Source organism: Mytilus edulis, chromosome 6 (genome assembly GCF_963676685.1).
Source record: "Mytilus edulis chromosome 6, xbMytEdul2.2, whole genome shotgun sequence".
Classification (NCBI taxonomy): domain Eukaryota; kingdom Metazoa; phylum Mollusca; class Bivalvia; order Mytilida; family Mytilidae; genus Mytilus; species Mytilus edulis.
In genome coordinates this window covers 30,758,230-30,776,585 of record NC_092349.1, presented here as the reverse complement: position 1 = coordinate 30,776,585, position 18,356 = coordinate 30,758,230, and the positions used below count along the sequence as shown (strand labels likewise).

General features: G+C 31.4%; 1 protein-coding gene across 2 annotated transcripts in view; it reads left to right on the top strand.

The window, feature by feature from the left end:
• Positions 1-17,920, top strand: part of LOC139527486 (ARF GTPase-activating protein GIT2-like) — a 41,012-nt gene extending 23,092 nt beyond the window's left edge. For both annotated transcript variants that reach the window (XM_071322973.1, XM_071322972.1), the window contains exons 10-20: positions 311-383; positions 1,143-1,240; positions 2,191-2,314; positions 9,844-9,989; positions 10,796-10,945; positions 12,744-12,917; positions 14,400-14,465; positions 14,868-14,998; positions 15,221-15,388; positions 15,758-15,821; positions 17,158-17,920. In XM_071322973.1, the coding sequence (XP_071179074.1) occupies positions 311-383; positions 1,143-1,240; positions 2,191-2,314; positions 9,844-9,989; positions 10,796-10,945; positions 12,744-12,917; positions 14,400-14,465; positions 14,868-14,998; positions 15,221-15,388; positions 15,758-15,821; positions 17,158-17,334 (1,371 nt within the window). In that variant the 3' untranslated portion in view covers positions 17,335-17,920. The remainder of the gene's footprint in view (positions 1-310; positions 384-1,142; positions 1,241-2,190; positions 2,315-9,843; positions 9,990-10,795; positions 10,946-12,743; positions 12,918-14,399; positions 14,466-14,867; positions 14,999-15,220; positions 15,389-15,757; positions 15,822-17,157) is intronic.
• The last annotated feature ends 436 nt before the right edge of the window (positions 17,921-18,356 follow it).

Here is an 18,356-nt window from a genome sequence, read left to right as displayed (position 1 = left end):
GGAGTAAAAAACAATGCACACAGAAAAGTTGCTAAAATTGTAACCCTTAAAAATCTGGTCGCGCGCTAAATCCCCCATGGAGATTTCAAAAGTTGGCAGGTCTGCATTGCATTTGGTCTCAAGCCTTCATTTCTCAAAAATATTAATTTCAACTTTTTAAGAACAAAAATAAGTATTTTTTTTAGTTATTGCAGGAGTACTCTGTTCTTTTTATTAAAAATTGGATATTTGTATCATTTTTTTTTTTAAATTACACATTATTAATTATTTAAGAATAGATTTTTCAATCCAATTGTATATCTTTTTTCAGTTGCCAAATCATTTATTTGAAGAATTAGCCATGGATGTCTATGATGAAGTGGACAGACGAGAAAATGATGAGCGTTAGTAGTATAGATTATAAAACACACACACACACAAATATATAGATTCTTAAGTCATTTTAAAAAAGAAAGGTGGAGAGTTTTATGTTTTCTCTTAAGTATAGAATTTAAGTTGATTTATACCACCAGAAAAGGAGAGGCAAAAGAAAGCAGATCAAAGGGAGAGTTAAACTTAAATGTCAAAAAACAAACTGAGTATTTCATGGCAAAAAAATGACACACAACAGTCTGCAAAAACTTAAGGTCAGGCAAGTCCTGGGGTTGAAGACATAAAACTTTGCTCAGTGCTCGGAGCACAAAAATCATGCTCGAAACATGAAATCCAGTATTTTGATTGGTTGATTCTTGAGTCCGAGTACAAAAATCGTGCTCGAAAGTTTTATGACCGCAAGGCCTGCTCTATGTGTGGCAACGGTTGTGTTGCCCATGATAGTATCAGGTGATAAGTCTAATTTGGTAGGTCACATTTTTGAGGAAGAGGACAGTTATTGACATCATTGCTACTAAGGTGCACTGAATTAGGGTTTATATACTGTGCAAACAATCTCATTTTGAAAATAAGGTATGGTTGACAATAAGACAACTTTCCACCAACGATATAAGGACAAGAATGTTTAATTAACAAAAAGATCTTGGCAGAAAAAATACATTTACTTTATCTAATTAAAAGTAGCAATCGATGAAATTTTACATTGAAATCATGATAAAAATTTATTCAGAGTCAATCTCCCTTATGATTGAAATTTTGTTTATTTATAGATTGGAGTCAGTCACATGACAATTCTGCTGTTGTCAGTGATAGACAAGGTGTTCCATTTCTACCTCTAAATCCAGATTTCTCTGCAACAAGAAATCAGGTAAGCTATGTAAATAGTAACATCATAAAAATACCGAACTCTTGAGGAAAATTCAAAACAGAAAGTCCCTAATCAAATGGCAAAATCAAAAGCTCAAACACATCAAATGAATGGTTACAACTGTCATATTCCTTTTAAAGGCATTTTCTTATATAGAAAATGGTGGATTAAACCTGATTTAATAACAAGCTAAACCTCTAAATGATTGATCTTAATTTTGGCTTGTTTATACAAGTCCAAAATTTAAATTGTTTCACATTTATCATGTCTGTGCCTTTTATATTCGACTATACAGTATGAGTTTGTCTCATTGTTGAAGGCTATACACCTCTCTAATTGTTAACATCAAATTCATTTGAACTCTAGTGGTTGACATTGGCAAATATACCATTTCTTTTTAGTTTTAAATTAAAGTTTGGAAATATCTGGGCAGGTGGGCGGTTATATAAAGGTGTGTGCCTTATTTTTGTAATCAGCTCTTCTAAAAGTTTCAGCCAAGATCACTGAAACTTTACAGAAAATAAAAACAAAATTAAAATGATTGAAAAATGTAATATCAGCCATGTAGTGAGGAGAAATAAAGAAAAAAGCCAATGACCCAAAAGTCTTGAAAGATTGGTTTATTGATACAGTTATATAAAGTATGTTCCCTATTGGAATTTTGAAAACAAGGAGAAAATAAAAATTCAATAAAATGTACTGATCTTGTCACATTAACCTCATGTGTCAAATGTATGAAAAATTTCAAGCTGATGGTTATTCTGTTTCTTGTACACCAAAAATCTGTATGATATCTAAACAAAAAATGTAGTTTTAGAGGTAGGTGTTGATTCATTTTCATTTATCTCACACTTATCATTGATTTAAAGCCAATTATAAAAATGTACGTTAAAATGGCAAATGTTTGGGTTGAGAATTAGGAGAATTTAACACATTATACTTATTTGCAGGGTCGACAGAAACTTGCCAGATTTAATGCCAGAGAGTTTACTACCCTTGTGATAGATATTTTAAGTGATGCCAAAAGAAGACAAACAGGAGCCATGTCTCCAACACAAACCCCTAAAGAACAAGGTAAGAATTCATGACAAGCTATACAGAATAAGGTATAAGGTTCCAGCAAACTTCTTGAACAAGGTTCATATCTATCACATGCTCATTTAGAAAAGCTTCAAAAGATAAGAGAGTAAAGTAAGTCTTAAACTTGTTATGAACATGGTAATTAATTTAGTCCAAACTTCTACAGACCTTATTTAGTCCCAGTGACTTTAATGATATTTGTATATTCAGATATACAGGTAGTGGCATTGGTATTCCTCAAGAAGAGACATTGATTGTCTAAATGTGCATCTGGTGCAGAAAAATTGGTACTGTTTATGTTATAACATCTCAACTGTGTACTCATTAATTAGTCATGCTCCAGTGTCTTCCAAATGTTTAGTGAAGTTGGGACAAAGTAAACTAATCTGTACTGTCTCAGTGACATTTTGTTGCTTTCAGAAAAATCTTTACTAAATATCCTATTGGTTAAAAAAATTTAGATATACTGGTCAGTAGGTCAAAAGTCACTATTCCTATATATAGATTGTTATTTGGGAAATGCTTATTCCAAACAAAATCTTCCAGCCATATATCAGATATTTTCCAATATGTGGATAAAGTTTTTACTGTGAAAAAATACTCTTATTGATTCTGAGGTCATTGAAACAAATTTCAAATTCAGCATAACTTAATAAATTAAATTTTTTTTTAATTATTTGAATTTGGGATGATTTCTGAATTCATACATCAAATTATTACCAAACTTAGTTTGATACTGTTCCTTGGAATGATCACTATTGATTTTGAGGTCAATATGTCAAGGTGAAGGTTACAACAGCAGATGAAAAGGAGAAATTTGGACAGATTTGAATTTAAAGATGATATTTATTAAATAATTTGTTCAACAACTTCAAAGGAGTCATATACCATGAAGAACTATATATTACCATTCCTGCTTTATATTCCAACTAGCTCCAGGTTCATTCTGTTGTGTAAGCACTTTTAAAATGGACTGAACACAGACGGTTATGAATATTATTTTAGATCAAGTTTTAAGTTTAACTTTCTTGAGTTCAGATTGAAATTAAACTTACAGACATTCAACATGTCATTGTCGTCATTATGACAACAAGATATTTCTGAGTGTCCACACTTGTCATAATGTCAACAAGACATGTCTGAGTGTCAACACTTGTCATTATGACAAGAAAACTGTCTGAGTGTCCACACTTGTCATTATGTCAACAAAACTGTCTGAGTGTCCACACTTGTCATTATGTCAACAAGACATTTCCATGTGTCCACAATTGTCATTATGTCAACAAGACATCTCCATGTGTCAACACTTGTCATTATGACAACAAGACATGTCTGAGTGTCCACACTTGTCATAATGTCAACAAGACATGTCTGAGTGTCCACACTTGTCATTATGACAAGAAAACTGTCTGAGTGTCCACACTTGTCATTATGTCAACAAAACTGTCTGAGTGTCCACACTTGTCATTATGTCAACAAGACATTTCCATGTGTCCACAATTGTCATTATGTCAACAAGACATCTCCATGTGTCAACACTTGTCATTATGACAACAAGACATGTCTGAGTGTCCACACTTGTCATAATGTCAACAAGACATGTCTGAGTGTCCACACTTGTCATTATGACAAGAAAACTGTCTGAGTGTCCACACTTGTCATTATGTCAACAAAACTGTCTGAGTGTCCACACTTGTCATTATGTCAACAAGACATTTCCATGTGTCCACAATTGTCATTATGTCAACAAGACATCTCCATGTGTCAACACTTGTCATTATGACAACAAGACATGTCTGAGTGTCCACACTTGTCATAATGTCAACAAGACATGTCTGAGTGTCCACACTTGTCATTATGACAACAAAACTGTCTGAGTGTCCACACTTGTCATTATGTCAACAAAACTGTCTGAGTGTCCACACTTGTCATTATGTCAACAAGACATTTCCATGTGTCCACAATTGTCATTATGTCAACAAGACATCTCCATGTGTCAACACTTGTCATTATGACAACAAGACATGTCTGAGTGTCCACAATTGTTATTATGTCAACAAGACATTTCCATGTGTCCACACTTGTTATTATGACAACAAGATATGTCTGAGTGTCCACACTTGTCATTATGACAAGACATGACTGAGTGTCCACACTTGTCATTATGTCAACAAGTCATTTCTATGTGTCCACACTTGTCATTATGACAACAAGACATATCCCAGTGTCCACACTTTTCATTATGACAAAAAGACATTTCTGAGTGTCCACACTTGTCATTATGTCAACAAGACATTTCCATGTGTCCACACTTGTCATTATGACAAAAAAAGACATTTCTGAGTGGTCACACGTGTCATTATGACAACAAGACATGTCTAAGTGTCCATACTTGTCATTATGACAAAAAGACATTTCTGAGTGTCCACACTTGTTATTATGTCAACAAGACATTTCCATGTGTCCACACTTGTCATTATGACAACAAGACATTTCCATGTGTCCACACTTGTCATTATGACAACAAGACATGTCTGAGTGTCCACACTTGTCATTATGACAAAAAGACATTTCTGAGTGTCCACACTTGTCATTATGTCAACAATACATTTTCCATGTGTCTACACTTGTTTCATGTTAACTAATACAGACTGGTAGTAAATGTTCAGTAGAGCAGGTCATTGGGTGATTTATTGAAATATGATCACCTTTGTGGTTAAAGACTTACCTAATTTATTGTGATCAAAACAGTGATTATCAGGTAATAAAACATTAAATAAATTAATAATTCATCATACCCAAAGTAATGTGGTTTTTTTTAAATAAAAAGTTTAACCCATGCCTGAGTTGACCACATACTATTGTGAAGTGAATTTTCTGATCAGTTTCATGTTATCAGTATAAACATTCCGTTTCTAATTTGATCGCATATTTATTTCCAACTTTAAAAAATAACGATAATAATGTAACTGAAGTTTTTAAAGTTTTAAAAGTTTTAATTAAGAATCGACAGTCCATTTCAAAGACAATATAAAAAACATTGAAACTTTCAAAGTGTGAATAATTATAAAAAAATGGTCCTTCCCTATCTCTTTAATTCAAAACTATGCATAGTTGATGCAGTCTAATTAATTTATGACAAAGATTTAATCGCAATAAAAATATGGAATGAAATTATACATTAAAATTTAATAATTAAGTGTATAATTTTAAACTAGATATATACTCTTGATATATGATAGGCCTTAACTTTTGTCCTTAAGTTTTTATTGGTTGATTGATCTCAAAGAAGATCAGTGATTTTATCAAATGTTTTGTAGTCAATCTACAACTTGTTAATATAGGGGTAAAAATATTAGACTATAGTTTTAATGTAAATCTATTATTGTGATATATTACTAGAAAGGATTAAGTTAGTTTGTGTGTCCTTCTTTGTGTTGCTGTATCGTTGATGTACTGTGGATTTATTTATTTTCGTGGGTACTAATGGAGTAGGTCCGGTAAGGGCCGATTTTGGCCTCAAATTTCAGGTTCATCTGTCGAAAGTTTTTGGACACTTTTTAAACACTTAAGTGTCTATTTCAATTGATTCGACTAGTTTATGTGAAAGATTTTAACTGATTTAGTAATTAAAAACGCTCTGATTCAAGCTTAAATGTGAAAAATCTATCAAATATGCAAAAAAAACGTCACTTTTCAGATGTTTTTTGTTAAAAATGAAAGTGGCCGCATCCGTGTTCATCCTCAACCTTTATATATGTTTTGTATTATCATCAAATACAACTTATATTTCAATATTATGAATGAACACAAATGCAGCCACTTTCATTGTAGATGGTTACCATCTAAATATTAACCAAAATGCTAAAATTTTGAAGATTTCAGTAATTTAGCATGACTTAATGATGCTAGAACGCGATATTTGTGCATTGTATTGTCAAAAACAGCTCATATTTATGTAGCAGAAGTATTTTACTGTCTTACTGAACCTACTCCTTTCGTGGATTAAGGAAATCCTACAAATTTGTGGATATTCAATTTTGTGGTTTTGCCGACATCTTGATTCAAAGCTACAGAACATTTGTGATTGGTTGATCATTTAATATTGTGGTTCATCTGTACTAACAAAATGTATGAAAATTGGTTTCCAACAAATACTAACGAATCCACAGTATTGATGTATTACCATACAAATTAATTACTGTTTTTGATGAGGTAAATATCTGGTTTTATTGAGTTTTGAAAAATTGATATCTCTGAGGCAAACACATATTTACCCAAAAAAAAGATGTTGTATTCCATATATGCAGCGATTAAAAAATGTTTTAAATGACAAATCTTTACCAAAACAAATCGCACATCAAACCTTTACCAACCTTATAGATGCTTAAACCTGTGACCTATAGCAGTCAGAATATGCTGTTTTCTTCAAAATACACTTTGTGTATAAAAAAACATTTAAAATGATACAATTAGAGGGGGGTAGGAGGGGTCCTGAATCCGAAATTCTGGGCTTAAAAACACGAAATCTTAAAGTCCCTAATTTAAATTAATTTAAATCCCCACATCCAGAAATTTGAAAAAAGAATTCTCAGATCCAGAAAAGGTCCCGAAATCCCTAGCTTAAAAACACCCGATCCCGGAGTCCACATAAACGCGTTATCCCCTCAATTGTTGAATAAATTCTGTTTGTATGACATCTTCAATGTAATAATATTGACATAATTTAACAAACATGAAGACATTTGAATTAAGTTGATAGATATTAATTTTGTAAATCTCAGTGTTGATTGGGTGTATCAAGTTTCCAAAAAGATGAGTTTTAAATCTCAGCATTGATAGGGTGTAATTAAGCTTCTAAAAGATAAGTTTTAAATCTCAACATTGACTGGGTATAATTAAGTTTCAGAAAGATAAGGTTTTAAATCTCAACATTGATAGGGTGTAATTAAGTTTCAGAAAGATAAGGTTTTAAATCTCAGCATTAATAAGGTGTAATTAAGTTTTCAGAAAGATAAGGTTTTAAATCACATCATTGATAGGGTGTAATTAAGTTTTGCAGAAAGATAAGGTTTTAAATCTCAACGTTGACTGGGTGTAATTAAGTTTCAGAAAGATAAGGTTTTAAATCTCAACATTGACTGGGTGTAATTAAGTTTCAGAAAGATAAGGTTTTAAATCTCAACATTGACAGGGTATAATTAAGTTTCAGAAAGATAAGGTTTTAAATCTCAACATTGACAGGGTATAATTAAGTTTCAGAAAGATAAGGTTTTAAATCTCAACATTGACAGGGTATAATTAAGTTTCAGAAAGATAAGGTTTTAAATCTCAACATTGACTGGGTATAATTAAGTTTCAGAAAGATAAGGTTTTAAATCTCAACATTGACTGGGTATAATTAAGTTTCAGAAAGATAAGGTTTTAAATCTCAACATTGACTGGGTATAATTAAGTTTCAGAAAGATAAGGTTTTAAATCTCAACATTGACTGGGTGTAATTAAGTTTCAGAAAGATTAGGTTTTAAATCTCAACATTGACATGGTGTAGTTAAGTTTCTAAAAGATAAATATTAAATCTCAAAGTTGACAGGGTATAATTAAGTTTGAAAAAGATAAGTTTTGAATCTCAACGTTGACAGGGTGAAATTAAGTTTGAAAAAGATAAATATTAAATCTCAACTGTTGACAGGGTGTAATTAAGTTTCAAAAAGATATGTATTAAATCTCAGTGTTGACAGGTTTTCAGTAAGTTTTAAATCTCTGCATTGACGGGGTGTAATTTTGTTACATTGTAATTAATAGTGTCATGTTACAGATGTTGATATTTTTGGAGTTTTTACCTGTTTGTTTATTTGTCAATTGAACAGGTAAATGAATATTATTTTTTATTAATAGGAAGGAACTGAATCATTTATTGTATGACAAACTTTCTTTGTGTAAATAAAAAGGTTGTAGATATTAGAATACTTGTAAACCAATGATACCTAGATAGCGAATTTTAAAACATTAATTTGAAGGGAGGGGTGTAGTAGTAGGATATGTGGTGTATAACATGTAAAGTTACATCTCCTGTCTCACCTTTACATGGTAAGGTTACTGTTTGAACTGGATATTTTATTGGCCAAAATTTTATTAAAATTTTAATTTAGAAGAGAGGCCTGTAGTTAACTGTTGTCATTTGTTTATGTTTGTCATATTTGTTTTTCATAAATTGTATTGTTATAAAGTTGTTTCTTTTATCAAGGAGTCATTAGAGCTGAGGAAAGGAGACCAATAACTGTTTTTATGCCCCACCTACGATAGTAGAGGGGCATTATGTTTTCTGGTCTGTGCATCCGTCCGTCCGTCCTTCCATCCGTTCGTTCAGGTTAAAGTTTTTGGTCAAGGTAGTTTTTGATGAAGTTGAAGTCCAATCAACTTCAAACTTAGTACACATGTTCCCTATGATATGATCTTTCTAATTTAATTGCCAAATTAGAGTTTTGACCCCAATTTCAAGGTCTACTGAACATAGAAAATGATAATGCGAGTGGGGCATCCATGTACTATGGACACATTCTTGTTATCATATATTTTATAATTCTGTCGAGTTTTCATTATGTTTGTTTTGTCTAGATTTATTAGCATTGGCATATCTCATTTCCATGGAGATTGTTTAGCCATTTACCTTCAATTTTGTCTAGATGTATTTGCCATAACCAAAATTGATTTCTGTTTGTTTTGCAAATAAAGAATAATTTATATAAATAAGCCAGTTATATTTTCTCATTTGAATTATTTTACATTCTTCATGTCAGGAACTTATAAATATAGCTTTAGTTTTGGTATTTCTCATTGTTGAAGGCCTTACATTTGCCTATAATTGCTCATATCTCAGTCATTTCAACTTAGGTGGATAGTTGTCTTATCGACAGTCGTACCAAATCTCCTTATCTTTATATCATATAAATTCTTCGAGGATGAAATAAGGAAGTTGATGCTGGTTTGATTATCAATAGAATTAATAACAGAACATACATTACAATTCTATTCACTTTAGTATGCACACTTCTAATCATTTAACTGACTTTGAATTATTGGGCGGGATTTTTTTTTCGACAATTCAGGACTTGTTAATCAGTTATCTGCAGCTTTTCTTGAAATCGCCAACTTTTTGGTCCATAATTTTTATACCCCCACTTTAAAAAAGTTGGGGTATACTGTTTTACCTCTGTCTGTCTGTTCGTCCATCTATCTATCCATTCAATGAATATATTTTTGTCACATTTTTTTTCTGGAACTTTATTATTTAATACAAGCAATTCTTAATTTTGGTTTCAGGGTTTATATGACTCAACTATACCATGTAATACGCTTTAAGATTCATCATTCTACAACTTTCTGTTTACAGAAATATTTAGTCAGGGGTATCATCGTTGAACAGTAGCTCACAGTTTCACTTATTTGAAAGTCACAATAATAAATGCACGCAATAATTTCTGGATTGACATTGCAGTTAATTTTGTTTGTGAATATTTTAGAGAAACCAACTAGTCCCATGCCCCTTAGAAGGAAGATTAACAGTATTGCCAGTGATGAAGAGCCATTATATGATGTTGTTGCCTCGGATGAAGATTATAGTAGTATAGATAATCTCAGTATATCCAGTAGCAAGCTCAAACATCAAGTAAGTTTGCCTTCTTTTTCATTTATAATTTCTTATTATTTAATGAAAGGGGGAGGGGGGGCTATAATATTTTTATATTGATTCTCAATTTTGTAAAAAATTGTATTGCCAGAGAAACATACACATTAATTTTCTAAATAACTTTATTTAAATTATTGAATAAATAATCTTATTTACAATTTTTATTTAAATTGTTGAATAAATAATTTTATTTAAATTGTTGAATAAATAATTTTATTTAAATTGTTGAATAAATAATTTGCTTTCAAATAATGTTAATAATCAGCAGTATACAATGGAATAAATGTCATGAAATCAGAGAGAAAATATGTATTAACTTTTATAAAGTTAAAATAATACATTAATTACCCATGTCACTTGTATTTTTCATTTACTTTATGTGAAGAAAGACAACCTATGTCAATAACAAGAATTTATTCCATATTGGTATTATTTTAGTAGGTTTCTCTATATGAATTGGATTTTGAATAAAAAAGCATATTCACCTGGGAAAGTGTCATTCACCGCGCTAAACGTCACGCGCTTTTTCATGCAACGTTATGGTAAAATGTTTCATCTCAAATTTGTTTTGGTATATGTTTGTGATTAAATACATTTTCTTCTCTGGAATATGGAATAAAACAATTACTGTCTTTTTATTCGATAAATATGGGGTTTAATTGACTTTTGAAAAACTGATATTCACTTCGGCCGTTGGCCTCAGTGAATATCAGTTTTTCAAAAGTCAATAAAACCGCATATTTACCTCATCAAAAGACAGTAATTGTATATTATTTACATTGTAGCCTCATCATGAAGCTGTAGTAGAGGGACCTGTCTCAACAGAAGAATTTCTCCAGATGAAGAGAAAATTAGGTTCCATGGAATGTCAGGTTCATCAGTTATTACAACAGAACAAAGATTTACGCAAGGAGAGAGATGATCTACATTTACTGGTATGTATTAAAAAGAGATATCTAGTGTCCTGGGTATTCACAAAAGTGGCTTGCATATTTGCTTTCATCTGTAATTTTCCATTTTTACAAAGGTTGATGAAACAGCAATTTTCATTTTTATGCCCCTACTATAGTCATCATTGTAAGTAATTGTTAACATAGTAAATGCGCTCAACTGCCATTTTGGTTTCTTTATTAGTTCCATAATGAGGAAGTGGAAGTGAACTTTAGGTTTGCACTCAGTCCGTCCATCCGTTTGTTTGTCTGTCTGTCTGTCTGTCTGTCTGTCTGTCCATCAGTTTTTCACACTTTTTTTCTTCATGCTTAAAGATATTGATTTGAAAATTGGTATATAGGTTTATCATGACAAGTTACTGATCAAGTTTGAATTTTGTTCTGGTCTTATGATTTTGTGCAGAGTTATGGTCGTTTGACGTAGAATATTTACTTAAATAATCAGTTTCAACACTTTTTTTCGTCATGCTTGAAGATATTGCTTTGATATTAGTTAAATAGCTTACACCATTACAATTTAAAGTTCAAGTAAGAATTTTGTTCTGCCAACAGAAAAGTTCTTACAATGGGAGGAATCACTAGGTATTGAAATTGCAGATTGGTCAGAATATTATGTTATTTTAAGAAAATCATGTAAAGACACTTATTTAAGAACTTTTCAATATAAATTTTTACATAGAATAATTGCAACTAACACTTTCTTATATAAAGTTAAACTTAAAGATTCAAAGCTTTGTACTTTTTGTAAGGTTTCTGATGAAACCATGGAGCATTTATTCTATGAATGTCCAATAACACATTTTATATGGCAAACTTTTTCACAAAAACTGAAAAGATATTTTGTGAACTTTACATTATCTAAGAAGCACATTTTTCTTGGTCTTCAAAATGAGAGTTTACTGTTGAATTTGATTATTATTATTGCAAAAAACTATATATACAAATGTAAATTGTATGAAAAGAAACCAAGTATTATAGGGTTATTAGCAAAAATAAGAAAATATCAGGAAAATGAACATTATATAGCAAAGAAAAATGGTACCACACCTTATTTTCAAAAATTCTGGGCCCCATTAGATTACATTTTTACTGATTAGTCACCATTACTTTTGATTCAAATCATATAAAATAAAAAATGAAACTTACAGTTCATAAAGAGCAGATCTTTACAAAGATAACATTTTTCTTTGCAATACACAAGTTGATTTATGTTATGTTAATGCAAGTGCGAGAGTGTGTGTTTGTGTGTGTGATTGTTTCTTTTCCACTTTTTATTATAATGTTAATATTTAAATAATATATATTCACATTAGAAGAAAAAAATGTAGTCAATTTTTTTGTTGTATATATATATATATCAAACCTCTTAACACCATAGTCAGGTGGTGATGTAAAGGGATTGTAAAAGCCTGACTACTGAAAAACAAAAAAAAAAAAAAAAAAAAAAAGAATTTTGTTCCAATACAATGAATTTTTAACCGGTAAGGGACTATGTATTGCCTGCCATGCAATACTCAAAGAATGCTTGTTCTAACTTTAGTTTGTCTCATGCTAATTTTATGGAACTCATTCACAATATTAGAATTACAACATGCAGGAAGGGTTGGAATTTGGATTGTGAGTCATAATAGCACAGCAAGCCAACAAGTGCTTATCTTTTAAGTCTCACCATTAGTTATAAAATGATTCTGAAGAAGTGTGAGGCCTGCCTTACCTTCAAAATAATAACTTACATGGTTTTTCTATCAAACATTTTAAGGAATTTGAATTTTTATGTTTGCAGGTCCAGAAATTAACCAAAGAAATCACAATCTTAAGAGAACATACTCAGCAACATATTCAGACATTACCTAATGGTTATGGTCAGTCTGATGATGTCCAGAATAGTCCCATTAGAAATCCAACTCGGCCACAGTCCATGTTTGAGCCAAGAGATCAACAGAGATTGTCCCAAAAGGTAGGTCATGTTTGAGCCCAGAGATCAACAGAGATTGTCCCAAAAGGTAGGTCATGTTTGAGCCCAGAGATCAACAGAGATTGTCCCAAAAGGTAGGTCATGTTTGAGCCCAGAGATCAACAGAGATTGTCCCAAAAGGTAGGTCATGTTTGAGCCCAGAGATCAACAGAGATTGTCCCAAAAGGTAGGTCATGTTTGAGCCCAGAGAGCAACAGAGATTGTCCCAAAAGGTAGGTCATGTTTGAGCCCAGAGAGCAACAGAGATTGTCCCAAAAGGTAGGTCATGTTTGAGCCCAGAGATCAACAGAGATTGTCCCAAAAGGTAGGTCATGTTTGAGCCCAGAGATCAACAGAGATTGTCCCAAAAGGTAGGTCATGTTTGAGCCCAGAGATCAACAGAGATTGTCCCAAAAGGTAGGTCATGTTTGAGCCCAGAGATCAACAGAGATTGTCCCAAAAGGTAGGTCGTGTTTGAGCCCAGAGATCAACAGAGATTGTCCCAAAAGGTAGGTCATGTTTGAGCTCAGAGATCAACAGAGATTGTCCCAAAAGGTAGGTCATGTTTGAGCCCAGAGATCAACAGAGATTGTTCCAAAAGGTAGGTCATGTTTGAGCCCAGAGATCAACAGAGATTGTCCCAAAAGGTAGGTCATGTTTGAGCCCAGAGATCAACAGAGATTGTCCCAAAAGGTAGGTCGTGTTTGAGCCCAGAGATCAACAGAGATTGTTCCAAAAAGTAGGTCAAGTTGTATAGAAGAAAATTCAAAACCACTCAATGAGATAAAGTTCACACTAAAAATAACTGTACTGACAAAAACACTTTGTTTGTAAAGAGGTGAAGTACACCAAGTTGTCATTTAAAATCATAAGTTGAAATACGACAACACTGCGTAATAAAATAATTTTGTGTTTTTACTGTCTTCTGATTGGTTAAAATTATTAGTTTTATTTTCAATGTTGTCAATTTTGATGGCGACACGCCCACTTTGACGTTGTGTATTCATACGCCAACATGTGTGTACGTTGTTATTGTTAATATAAATAATCTAAAAAGTTCTTTGAGCCTTAGTTTTCATAGAAATTTATTTATAATGAATGTCAATAATTTATTTTGTTTTTATTGAACCATAAAACTAATTTTTTACTCTTCACATTTTACATAATCCGCTTCGCGGATTATTCAATGTGAAGAGTCAAAAATTAGTTTTATGGTTCAATAAATTCAAAATAGATAATAGCCATTCATTAAATAATGAAAACAATGAAGAGAAAAGTCCTTGGTAAGCAACATCCCATTTGACCAAAGGTCATGATTTATAATTCAAAACCTCTAAATTAGATAAAGTTCACTCGCAAAATAATTTTATGATTAAATCTTTTCTGTTCAGAATAAAGCACCTTGTTATTATAAGGCCTTTTGGAGAACAAATGTTAACCCAATAACATACAAAAGTCTGATGACACACTTCATTTATTTTTCAGAGTCAGTCTAAAGATTCTTTGCCTTCTGCTCATTCATTTTCTAATCTTCACATGCAAGAAGAAGGGGTAAGTTTTGTATGAATTGTTTCACATTCCTCATTTCTGGGCCTTTTATAGCTAACTTTGCAGTATGGGTTTTGCTCATGGTTGAAGGCTCTACGATGACCTATAGTTGTTAATTACTTTGTCATTTGGTCTCTTTTTGAGTGTTGTCTCATTGACATCATCATACTATTTTTTCTTATTTTTATATCAATATGAACATGAAAATAATACTTTATAAATGTGATATGTTTGAAGCACAATTCTGGTGTTACCGTGTTAGCAAAGTCAAACCCAAGGATTTAAAAGTCAGGGATCTATAAATACTAAAAGAGCAACAAGAATATGAAATTGGGAATTTTGAATTTCTTGATTTTTCTTACATTTATCTTCACTTAATTATTAAGGTTTAATTTTTTGTTTCAGTGTGAAAGAGAAAGAATTCCTTCCCTTCATGATGAAGCAAGTGCAGAACTTCAGAAACCCGTAGGACAAGATGTGTCTCATTATGACTGTCCAACATCACTGCCTCTAGATAATAGTGCAATAAACCAAAGGTATGACTGTCCGACCTCATTGTCTCTTGATAATAGCGCAAAAAAATCTATTTCCTGTTTACCGTAAACACACATATAAAATGTCATACTCATATATCTATATAAAATTTGAAATTTTTGTCTCCTTCTTTTATTGAGTGGGGGATATGTTCTGAAGGCAGGTATTAAAAGAAAATGAAAAATAGAGTCATGAAACATTAGTTTAATTTTCTTTATTTTTAGTTTCTCAGACCATTTTATGGACGATGATGAATTAAATAGTTGTCATGGAAACATACATGAGATTGATCCTGATTTACCCTCGCAGGAAGTCATTATGGAAAAGACGGAAAAAATCACTAAAAATATTCAGGAACTGTATCAGTCTGGACAAACAGGCAAACATGACAGGTAGATATAATACCAGTGCTTCCTTCTCTTCCTGTCCAGTTGTCTCCCTTTGATGTGTCTGATATTTTGATTTTGCCATGTGATTTTGGACTTTCTGTTTTCAATTTCCTCAGCATTTTGGTATTTTTGTTATTTTACCGTTTCAACACAGAATTTAGTCAGTAAAATATATATCTATAAAATGAGAGGCAAAAGATACCAAAGTTTCAAGATATCATTTTGATAAATAAAAAAATAATATTGCCCCTAAAGTATAATTTTGGAATATATATCCCAATCAAATCTCTGAATTCTTATGAAATATATATGTAATGCATATTGAATTATATAAATGAATATGAAAATGTTTTGTACCTTGTTATTTTACAGTTTTGGACCATGTGCAGATAAGATCCATAATGCTGTTACAGAAATGGCTTCATTATTTCCAATTGTAAGTTTTCCTTATCTTTGTATAAATCAGTAATCTTAAATGCTGTTTTAAAGCAGAAAACCCAGAAATAAATTAGTAGAAGTGATAGCAATGGGACCACTATACCTCAGAGTTCAACTGAAGTGCATGTAAGCAAGTATAAGCAACTGTACAACCTTCAACAATAAGAAAAACCCATACAGTATAGTCGTCTTTAAAAGGCCCTGACATAATAATGTGAAATGATTCAAAAGAGAAAACTAACATTCTTATTTATGACAGAACAAAATATGAAACAGCTAAAGCATTACAAATAATGTTTTTGGTAAGATTTTCCTATCAATCATAATTGACAAAAACTATTGTAATATTTATAGAAAAAAAAGTAAATGCATAACCTACCACACATGACATACAAATGTATCTTACACTAGATATAGTAATTACTTATCTTATACAACTTAATAGAATATTTCCTAATATAAGGGGAATTGCTATACAGGTCAGGAAAGGAAATCTTTATATAGATGTTCCAACTTTTTCAAAATACGCATACCGCGTACGGTCCAACTAATAATAAGAAGATGGTCAAGTTTATCAGATACAAATGTAAATAACAGATAAAAAAAATCTTATATCTCAAATTAATATAAAAAGTTCAATTGATATTGAAAGGAAAACTTAATATTCTAACTTTTTAAAAAGGTCACGCTAGTTTAATCTGTTCATCTCCTGTAATTAGCATGTCAGTAATTAATTAAAGGCCAGTATGCTCATTGAAATTGAGGTTAACGGATGTAAACAAAACGTACAAGGACAATTGTTTTATAATATTTGTGAACTTTAAAAATAAAATGCATATGCAAAGGAACATGAATGGACCGCAAACATGTAAATGTAAATTAATAAAAAAAACATAACATTCCTTGTGGTAGTTAGTGTCAACTGGAGGGAGAGTAAAAAAATGGGATTCAGATATAGAATTAAACAAACATTTAATTTCAATTGTACGCTTATTCACTTACCCATCTGATGTAAAAAAAAGCATCTTGGAGAACTAAAGCTACAAATTTTTGGTTATTGTTTATTTTTTTTAATTTAACCAATATGATACGAAAACATGTATGGTCAGCTGGACCGTACGAGTATACATATAGGGTCCGGACCGTACGCGTACGGTCCAAATACTCGTATGGTCTGGAACATAGATTTCTCATAAGATTTTTTTATCCTTTTTTCTTTGTCTCTGATGATGTTCCTTCTTTTTAAAATTTGATAACTTTCTTTAACTGCCTCACCCTTTGTAATTTTCACTGTTTTTTTTTTTTTATTTATGTATATATAATTTTAATTTCAGAAGCCGAAATCTGAGAGTGTAAAATGTGCATTACATTTATTAGTGACGAGTGCTGGGCGCTTACAACAAGAATGTTACGAAACAGGTGACGGTGAACCTTACAGGACTCAACAAGTGATGCAAGGGGCATTCGATATCGCTAAAGCTGTTAAACAATTAGTCACGTTGTTTCAGTGAAATGTGCAATATAACTATGAGATTTTATCATTTGGGGGTTGTCTCAAAAGTCTTAATTACTCGACAGGAAACTTTTGAGAAATCCTTTATTAATGTAATTTTAAAATTTTGTAATTTATTTAATTGAAAATGGCAAGATCAGATTCGTTGTAGGGTACTGCTGATATTTTTATCTTTTCATGCCTTCATCATTTTTCATTAGCAACATTATTAATGACAAAGACTTAAATAAAGAAATAAAACTTGTGCAGCAACCATTTTGAAGCTTTTTTTCGGGAGACTTAATGTCACATTACGAAAAGAATTAAAACTTCTTTTCTCTCAATGAAATCTCTTCCTTTTAAACATTCATGGCTCTAAGGTTTGGCAATATTGGTGTGTAGCTTAAGCTGAAAAAAGAATACCAGTGCTTTTTGATAAACATAAATGCTATAGAGATATTTAATTGTAAACATTTTATTATTTTCATTATACATATATTAACAAGAATCTGGATGGGATTTACAAAATAGAAAATAATGGACAAAAAGTTAAGAATAAGGGGATAAAAAATAAAGAATAGGCAAAAAATTAGGCCAAAAAAAAATGAAAAGAGAATAATTGGCTGCATAGAGAAATATGATCTAAAGAATTAAAGAATAAAGAAATGGAAGAAACCCATCCAGCTCTCATACAACAATCCTTCATCACTTCATGTTAACAGTAGACACTATAACATTAGTAAAAGGAAACCAGAATTCATCTATTAATCCATTTGGTTGTTGTTTCGTTGAAATCATCTTTTAATCCTTCCACTTTTATGTATTTATACCATGAAATTCTCTTTAAAAGTTCTTTCTGCTATACATTATGTAACAATAGGTGCTTTTAAAATTAGGATTCTTCAAAATTAAAGCTTACTTTCAATGCCTTAATCGACCAGATCTAGTGTGTTTCAAGTCAAATAAAACAGCCCTAAGCCATGGTTAATCATATTTAACTGTAGTTTTACACTAAGACTAAATCGAAAATGTATTTATACC